The sequence below is a fragment of the Sclerotinia sclerotiorum genome, genomic scaffold (assembly GCF_000146945.2).
Source record: "Sclerotinia sclerotiorum 1980 UF-70 scaffold_2 genomic scaffold, whole genome shotgun sequence".
In the NCBI taxonomy this organism is placed as follows: domain Eukaryota; kingdom Fungi; phylum Ascomycota; class Leotiomycetes; order Helotiales; family Sclerotiniaceae; genus Sclerotinia; species Sclerotinia sclerotiorum.
Window position 1 is genome coordinate 1,502,511 of NW_001820834.1, and position 9,242 is coordinate 1,511,752.

General features: G+C 41.6%; 3 protein-coding genes across 3 annotated transcripts in view; 1 reads left to right on the forward strand and 2 right to left on the reverse strand.

Annotated features, from left to right (window-relative positions):
• Positions 1 to 1,153: 1,153 nt before the first annotated feature.
• SS1G_01656 (hypothetical protein) lies at positions 1,154 to 2,636 on the forward strand (the record flags this gene model as incomplete). The annotated part of the gene is made up of 3 exons (XM_001597412.1): positions 1,154 to 1,613; positions 1,664 to 1,860; positions 1,923 to 2,636. 3 exons carry the CDS (start codon positions 1,154 to 1,156, stop codon positions 2,634 to 2,636), a joined length of 1,371 nt encoding a protein of 456 aa, XP_001597462.1.
• A 481-nt stretch (positions 2,637 to 3,117) lies between these two features.
• On the reverse strand, positions 3,118 to 7,950 carry SS1G_01657 (hypothetical protein; the record flags this gene model as incomplete). The annotated part of the gene is made up of 10 exons (XM_001597413.1): positions 3,118 to 3,169; positions 3,331 to 3,423; positions 3,770 to 4,159; positions 4,334 to 4,404; positions 4,560 to 5,342; positions 5,429 to 5,696; positions 5,881 to 6,412; positions 6,473 to 6,747; positions 6,807 to 7,030; positions 7,096 to 7,950. 10 exons carry the CDS (start codon positions 7,948 to 7,950, stop codon positions 3,118 to 3,120), a joined length of 3,543 nt encoding a protein of 1,180 aa, XP_001597463.1.
• An 881-nt stretch (positions 7,951 to 8,831) lies between these two features.
• SS1G_01658 (hypothetical protein) overlaps positions 8,832 to 9,242 on the reverse strand; it is a gene marked incomplete at both ends in the record, with an annotated part of 2,128 nt that continues 1,717 nt past the window's right edge. The window contains 2 exons of the mRNA XM_001597414.1: positions 8,832 to 8,849; positions 9,025 to 9,151. Of these exons, the coding sequence (XP_001597464.1) occupies positions 8,832 to 8,849; positions 9,025 to 9,151 (145 nt within the window). The remainder of the gene's footprint in view (positions 8,850 to 9,024; positions 9,152 to 9,242) is intronic.

Sequence of the window (9,242 nt, forward strand, 5' to 3'; positions counted from 1 at the left end):
TTCAAGGAAGATGAAGCTTTGATCGAGATCATGTGGAATGCCGGATATGATGGTAATTTCCATTCAAACAAAGATTTATGGTACGAGATGAAGATCTTCGAAGGGTGGAAGCGTGAAAAGATGAGGTGTAGATGAAGGATGAGTACAGAGTACAGAGTACGAGGGAGGAGAGCAGAGTACGATGAGCTGGAAAAGTTGAGTGGAGTGTGGAAATATAAAAAAAGGACAATTCAGAGAAACTTTTACCGAGATTTCCGCGCTAATTTCTCGTTGCATGTCGCCAAATCATTCTCATTCTTTGTCCCTTCATGCTCAAACAACAGCAAATTTGTCACTCCATCAGTGCTTTCACATCAGATTGTTAACTTTCTCTATGAGAAAATGGATACAAATCGGTACCGAGGATTGAATCGATCTATTGAATGTGCATTAAATTTCCAGATTCGGTAATTTTTTCCGCCCCGCGAAGCCTAACAAGTTAACAAGCTTGCGGTGAGCTGGAAAGGTTCCCCGTTGACCGCAAAATGGTGGAGAATCATTTTGTTTTTTTTTTTCCCTTCCTTTCAAATTTTCTTCCCTTTTGCGCAATTTCATCTGCTTTTTTCGTTATGTTGGGTATCACGAGTGGCATAAGCCCAATCTTATGCTCCAGAGCGTTCGAAGCAATCCTACTGCGGATTTTGTTCCAGATTTTGAGTTGGTAATTTTTTTTTGTACTGCGTAAACTTCACAAGCTAGCATTGTCAAGCCATTAGTGTGTGCGATATGGAGCTTCGCAGTGATCACACTGTTACAGCATATTTGCTGTCGGCTCTGAGAAAGAGGGCTAGATTTCCAAAAGGGGTTGATGTTCAGTCATGCTGGACTGTAGCATTGGGCATTGGTGACTAGACAGAGTTTTTCCTCAAGCTGAGGCTCTCTGGCGCATCTATCATATATGAGGTGGTTGTCCGTTCAATTTTTACTGCAATCATTACATTCATATTAAAAGCATATAGGAAGTCTCCCTCAGCATCAAGACCTACTCCATATTGTTTAACACTATCTCGAATTTTGAACCCTCATTTTACACTCTGTATTGCACGTCGAAGGAGATTCCTCTTGCTAGGTGCAGAGTTCTTCAATTGTACCAACAACTCGGACTCAACATACTATGGACCACTCTCCTTCAGCAATTGATCTCGAAAAGAATGCGAATGACACCTTGGTTGGAGCTCTACCACAAGAGAAGGAGAAAGATGTCACTATTACTTATACTCCAGTTTCCGATCCACTAGTAGATGAGCTATCTGAGTCGGATTCCGAAGATGAGTATAAGTATCCTGAAGGTGGATTGCAAGCTTGGCTAGTTGTCCTTGGTTCGTGGTGTGGCATGTTTTGCAGTTTCGGTATTGCGAATTCGACAGGTTCATTTCAAGCCTACCTGGCTGCCAATCAGTTAGCATCATATTCCGACTCGCAGATTGGGTGGATATTCTCCTTGTACTCGTTCATTCTGTTTATTGGTGGCATTTATATTGGCCCTGCGTTTGATGTCTATGGACCAAGATACTTGGTCTTACCAGGAAGCATTTTACTCGTCCTTTCAGTCTTTTTATTCGGAGAGTGTACTGGTAAGTTATCGAGCCTAAAAAGCAAAAACGTGCAAAGCTAATTGTTCCAGAATACTGGCATTGGATTGTTGTGTTCAGCGTACTTTGTGGCTTCGCCAGTTCACTCACCTTCACGCCTTCAGTTGCAGCAATCGGTCATTGGTTCCATAAAAAGCGTGGAAATGCCACAGGAATTGCTGCTACTGGTGGTGCGTGTGGTGGTGTTGTCTTTCCCCTTCTCATGGAAAACCTCATCCCAAAAATTGGTGTAAGCATTCTCTTTTTTGACTTCATCATATTACACAGTACATTGCTAAGCAATTCACATAGTTCTCATGGACAATGCGAGTAATGGGATTCATCTTCGTCTTTGTCACCGTTATGGCAAACCTCCTCATCAAAACTCGTCTTCCCCGTACTCGAACCGCTCAAAGCCCTCACCCAGATATTAAAATCTTCAAAAAGCCAGAGTTCGCTTTAACCGTCTTGGGTGTATATCTTCTCGAATGGGCATTTTTCCTTCCAGTCACCTACATTACATCTTACGCTCTCTATGAAGGATTCCCTACTGCAATTTCTTATCAATCTCTCCCCATTCTATGTGGTGCATCAGTTGTTGGCCGCTTCGTCCCAGGCTATCTAGCTGATATCATTGGTCGATTCAACACTCTTCTCATAGCACTCTGCCTTACCGTCTTCGCCTGTTTTGCCGTTTGGCTTCCATTCGGAAACACTCTACCAGGTCTAATTTGTTCCGCCATAATACTCGGTTTCGCAAGCGGTAGCAACGTTGGTCTAACACCTGTTTGCGTAGGCCAATTATGCGATACTAAAGATTATGGTCGATATTACGCGACGTGTTATTCAGTAGTTAGCATTGGATGTTTAACCGGTGTTCCGATTGGTGGGGCTTTGATTCAGGCTTGCAATGGGTCTTATTGGGGTGTAATCATGTTTACAGGCTTATGTTATGGTGCTAGTGCAATAGCCATGTTTTGTGCGAGAGGAATTGGTGGTGGATGGAAATGGAATGTTGTATATTAGGGTTGAAGCGGGTACTTGGATAGGTTATGGCGAACAGGATTGGAAAAAGGGATTTGTAAGCGACGGATAACGAGGCATGACTAAAAGTGCATTCAGGCGTATATGTATAGCGGTATTGATTTTTGGGAAATTTAGGGGATGTGGTGATTTAGAGGATAGGTGTTTAAGGGGTTTTGGTCATTGGGTATAATGTATATATTATTTCAACAAATCATATTTCAACTTCTCATTTGTCGATACTCATCTCTATTCCCATCTCACATATCAAACATGAAAAAAGCATAGTTTTGAACGCAAGATGCCAAGATTCATACCTCATAAATAAATCAGACCATCTTCACTTTTACAGCACTTTCCCCCATCACTTTCGTCTCATCTCAAATCTGAACCTCCCACCCCCGCAAAAACTCGACTATTCTATCCCATCCCATCTTATCTCCATATCGTTCCATATTAATAGATTTATTTTCTTATAATATCCTTACTTCATACTTTCTTCAAAACCTTTCTTCTTCTTCTTCTTCTTCTCATCCCTATCAAATTAAACATTTCAAACATCCTAATATCCCAAATTCCTAAAAATAAAAACCTATAATTATAAAAACATAATCATATTTTTAAGATTTATATATTTATATATTTTTTGTTTCTAGTTACCTAGAACTTAGATACATACATTCATTTTTAAAAATACAGTCTTTTTTTCGCACTTTTTGAAAGTAAATAACTAGGAGTAAGAGTGAGAGTGAGAGTGAGTGAGATGTTAGGAAAGAGTAGAGTACTGGTACTAGAGTGGAATCGACTAGATTAATATCTTAATTTGAATTTTTGAAGGGGAATAAGTTGAGTTAAAGAAGTATACCTGTTGTAGGTAATATTTAGTATTCAATATAGATAGTAGAGAGTTGTTGGTATATTGATGTATCAATAAAAAAGGAAACAAACATCATAACAAAACCCCCATCCTACCTCCTTACTACCCAGACAAAAAAAGCAAGAAAAACAAAAACACCCATCAAAAAACACCACTCAAACATATCCTCCCCACCCCACCCTACCCTCCTCACTCATCCCAAAGCACCCTCAAACTCATCGGAAACGGACCTATATTCCCCCACTCCTCACTCAAATACCCCAATTCCAATCCTTGTCCTACACTCTTCATCCCTCCACTCACCATTCCATTCTTCCCCACATCAAGTCTCAAACCCTTCAAACCAATAATAATCCTAAACACCCTCAACATACCCATCAATGCAGCATTTTTTCCCAAACATTCATGTCTTCCCTGTCCGAATGTGAGGTAGGAATTTAGATTTCTATCGAGCTTGACGGTTTCTGGGTCCGGGAAGGCGGTAGGGTCGTGTTGAGCGAGGGGGAGGTTGAGGAGGTAGACGGTTCCTGGGGTGTAGGTGGTGGATTTGGATGGGGATGTGGATGTGGGGGTTTGAGAAGTGGTTTGAGATGGGGAGTAAAGACGGAGTAAGGCGACGTTTCCGTGGATTCGGGTTGCTTCGAGGAAACTTTAAGATGTTAGTTTGAGATTTTATTTTTATTTCTATTTTGGGTTTGTGTTATTTTGCGGGAATGAAAAGAGAACGCGAAAACATACTAGCGTAACAATAAATTATCAGCCTCCTTGCTATTTCCATGCGCAAGAGTATAAAGTTGTGGTAAATGTGATGATCCCGCATCACTAAGGTAATAATCTATAACTTGAGAAAGAAGCTGAGATTGATTTGCCGTCATTGCTGCTGAAGTTGGAAGACTGATTTCAAGAGGGGTTTGTTAGCGAGAATCCAAAGCACAAAAGTCAAATAAATATTCAGAAAAGAAAAACAAATGAAAAAATGGATGGCGGAACAAAAAGAAAGAAAGGACAAACATTTGTTCCCAAACCACCTCCTGAACACCCCAACCCACCTTCTTCCCCCCCTCTATAAACCTCTCAACCATTTCCCTCCCATACCCCTTCAACGCCAATCTTTCCTTCTCCTTCTGAACCCACCCTTCAACATGTCTCTCAGTCTTATCATCAAAAACCAAACTATGCAACTTATCCTTCAACCCATCAAAAGCTTCACCAATCTTCCCATCCTTCGTCCTCTCCATCAAAATATCTCCAAGTTTCTTAGCTATAGCTCGAGCTTGTTGATCTACTGCGAAAGATTTCGTAACGTCGAGATTGTTGAAGATACAGATGAATGCAACGGAAAGTGAGTCATATAATTCTTCTTCTGTGTATCCTTCTTCGGGGTCTGTAGTTATGTTCACGTCGACTGTATTTCCCATTCCGAGTTTCAGTGGGATATCGAAAACACCAGCTGCAAAACGAGTAAAGACGCGATTGCAGATGTCGGATACGATGTCAACTCTGTAGGTTTTGCTGATTGTGCTAGTTTCATTGGTAGAAGCGGAGGTGCTAACAGTCGGAATGAGAACTTTATGTTTTTCGAACAAATCGGCCGTATTATCCGTGTAGAACTGATTGAGTGCAGATGACCAATCCGGATGTTCTTTATCATTTTTATGATCATGACCAGTTGGAAGATTATAGAAAGAAGATATTATAAGAGAGCGAGAGGTAGCATTTACAGGAGCATCACCTGCGAGACAGAAGGGTAGAACAGCGGGTGAACTGTCGGTTTTTGAAGAGTCGCTAGATTCTTGCGAAGTCAAAACAGAGATTGGTGGACCCCATGTTACCTAAATTAATCATAGTTAGTATCTCTCCGACTGCCTTCCTCCAAAAAGTGACCTCTACACATAGTTGGGAATAAAGAAAAACCAACCTTCCAATTAACCGAATCCTCCAAAATCCCCTTACATTCATCCCAAGTCTGCACGCTCGACAGCTCTGCCTTCTTTTTTGGAACTTCCCAACTATACAACCCCTCTCTTCCCAAGCTCTTTTGAATCTCACGGTTAACTTCAGGTGTTGTGAATGGAAAATGAGCATATATAGAATTTCCCTCAAAGTAGTTCGGGAAAGCTCGAAGGACTAATTTGTAAAGCACAGCACCATCATCGATATTGGTATCGAATTGTACTTCATTATATCTATTTGGCCATGTTAGTAACTTTTTTAAGATTGAGAGGGTCGAGAAGAAAGACAGAGGAAAAAGTAAATAAACGAACCCCCCAGTTAGTAAGAGTACCCCGGCGAATAATCCGTAGTATAAAACCTATCCCCTCTAACCAACCCAACGGCATCACTCAAGGATACTATAACTAATACTATTACCCTGTACACAAACCACTACCGGGTACCACGGGGGGTTTAGTTTTCCTGACGACCACCCGCGGATACAATTCCAGATCCTCAGGACTGCCATAAAATTCCTTCAATCGTTTTGCAATGATAGGATCTGGATTTATATCGGCAAATGACTTATGAGGTGTCAATCCCACGAAAGAACGGAATTCATTGAGCGTGCACATATTCCAAGAACGACTTTGTATGATGGAGAGAATTTCGATAGAACGCATGATAGGTGGAACATTTGCGGCACCAAAGGCACCAGAAAGGTCTTCTACTGATGATTGGAAAATTGATGCGAGAGATCCCTCATCATATGATCCATCGGGAAGACGGGTAAGGTTTGCAAAAGAGCGTTGAGAAGGATCGGTAGGAAGTTCCGCCTCCATCGTATAAAGACCTCTGAGAAGTTCGGGAAGCGTGACATCAGCTGGACTTTTATTAGGGAAGAGTCTGGTGTATTCTGCGTTGGTCCATTCTTCATCTTTTTGAGAGATAGCTGAGTGCCAACGGTAAACTATTTATCAAATAAGTATTTGCATGGTAAGATTTAACGCATAAAGTGAATGGAACATACTCAAATTAAATTCAGCAGAGACTTGATTTCCCACCCCCTCGGCAGCAGGATTACTCAAAAGATTCTTTGCCTCCTCAACTCTCGGATCTAAATCCCATTTCGAAGTTGTACGATTGAGATTTAAAATCGTACGGACATAATCCTTCAAAACGATATTGACATACAAGCCACAAGTAACAAGTCTACCTGTCTGGAAGAGATCGTTGTCGTACTTATCAAAAGCAGATTTTTCCGCCTCTGGCTTGGGCTTGGTGAAACGGCCATTGTCGTTAATTCTGAAATCCTAGTTAGCTTTGATATCCAAACATAGAAGAATAAAAATGGGAATACTGACTGAGCAAGCATTTCCACAACATAATTATGGAATCGATTGAACATAATTAAGAAAACTCCCACACCAGGGGGAAATCCTAAGATTCTTTTTGAGGAGAAACAATCTGGTTTGAGTTTACCATCTTCAAATGTTCGAATTGCATTTTGCTCTTCTTGATTGCAGCCATAGAGAGGTGAGAGATCCAAATAACTACTCGTCTTGGACTTAGTCATATCTTCATGATCCTATCTCTAGTCATTAGCTTCTTGAATTCCTCTGACAATACTAAGCATCGACGAATTGCACCTACCGTAAGAAAGAGATCATGAATAATAATCGTAGCCAAATAAAACAACTGACTACTGATACCCGTCGGACTCCCTTTAAACGGCTCTTCTCCATCTATTCCACCTCTCCTCATCAAACTATCAAAAAGCTCTCCCGGATCAGGTAAATCCTTCTTCTTCATTCTCACAGCATTAACATTCTTTGCATAAGCCGTCCCCGCTCTCCCTAAATCGGGCATCCGAATATTATTATTCCCACCATCTGCATCCCTATACATATATTTCTTATCCAAACTCCTCATAGGTGGATGCGGTAGAGCATCCCAAAGAGTATTCACAAAACTTGCTGTTAGACTTTTTCCAATTCCTGAAGTTTCTGGTTGAGAAGATAGCAATTGTACTGTCTTTTCTAGAAGAAGCGTATTGTCATTTTGGACACCCTTGATCTCCGAAGAGAAGAGTTGGAGTAAAGTATTTGCATCCTCTGGAGTGATGGATTTGAGATCTCGGAAGATGGCTTGGATGCTATGAGTTGCAGATTCGATGTCAGAAATGATTGTTGGTTTTGTTTTGGAAGTATCAGATGTCCAGACAGGCTGGGTTGAGGATGATTCAGCAGACATGATTTCGGTTGTGATTTGTGGTTGATATTGTAATTGAGATGTTGAAACTGGCTCTGATTTCGACTTGGTATTCTCCTTTGGTAAAGAGTTCTGATCCAAGCGATCACTTTTCCTAAATTTCCCTTGGAATTTTCCAGTAAAATAATCTCGGTATCTTGTTACCAGGTTATTTTTTCCCGTTACCGATCGCTTCCCAAAATTTCTTACAAAAGCTTTATCATCCACTTCCCCATTCTTCCTATTTGAAGCATCCATATTTATACTCGCCTCGGCACTCAATGACATAAACGATACGAGTCCGTGCTAACGTACGTGAACGTGTACCTGTACTCCGCCTGTATGGAGACGGAGACACCGTAACCTTACCCTTCGTGCACCACACCGAACAAGGAATCCAATCCCGTACAGCCTTACACGAGATTTTGAAAGTTGCTGCGGGAAACATGCAAGAAGTAATTAACACCCGGCGCATTACCGGTGGAAAAGGCATCCTATAAAAACCCAATTTGAGATCCTATAGGTGAAAATGGATGACCCAAGATCAAGGTATCGTGATCCACACCAAATACCTACTGGGGTTAGGTATCTCAGCCCTTCACCGCACCCATCGCCCATCGTCCATCATCACACCTCCACCATGAACACGAACACGGACCTAAACTTTCAGCTATCGTGCTTTTGAGTTTGTTTTTCCTTGCGGAGTACGGAGATGGTGGGTGTGATGTTTCATGTTTTTGTTGGGAGTGGGTGGGATGAGATGAGATGAGATGAGATGTGGCTTGAGTGATTGTCGAATCCAGATGGTTGATGGTTGATGGTCGATGGTACCATTGATACGATGTAACATAACCCACCGATAACCTAACCTCTAACCTACACAGCACTATTGGCCCGCCCCGCCCATCTATCTCATTTGTAAGTTGTACCACACCAAATCCCGATCCAGTGTTCTGTTCATACCTCAACGCTCAAGCATACATACCAAGATCTTCACAATTCACACATCCTCTCTCACACCCAATCCCGCGTCCCATCCCAAACTAGGAAATCGTGCTTATGAGGCTCCCTCCCAAGATTTCTCAGCTGATTCAATGACTTCATGGCTTTCATGACTTTCACGACTTATAATCCAAAACTCACACGAAAAGGTTAAGCTTTGTGATGATTTTCCTTTTAGATACAGAGTACCTCCGTGTTGTATCTCGTGTTCACGGCATAAATTGTGTGGCGTGTAAATCATGTATGTAAATCGTGTAAATCTCCGGGATTTTTGGGTGATCATGAAGAAATGATCTTGGTCGGTAATCGCATCACCCGCAGTATACATACGTAATCCTTGTGTTCGGTCCTGGCTTTTAATACTTTGTTACCTGTGCCGGGACTAGTCGTCACGCAAGATGCCCATTGAAGAAAATTTAGGTAGGTAAGCTTCTTTCTGTACTGTACCGTGTAGCTACTGTAGCTCTCAGCTGATGCCATTAGCCTCGGTACTATTTATTCTAACGCGACATCGCAAGAAAACATGCATGTCTCACCACGTCACTAAA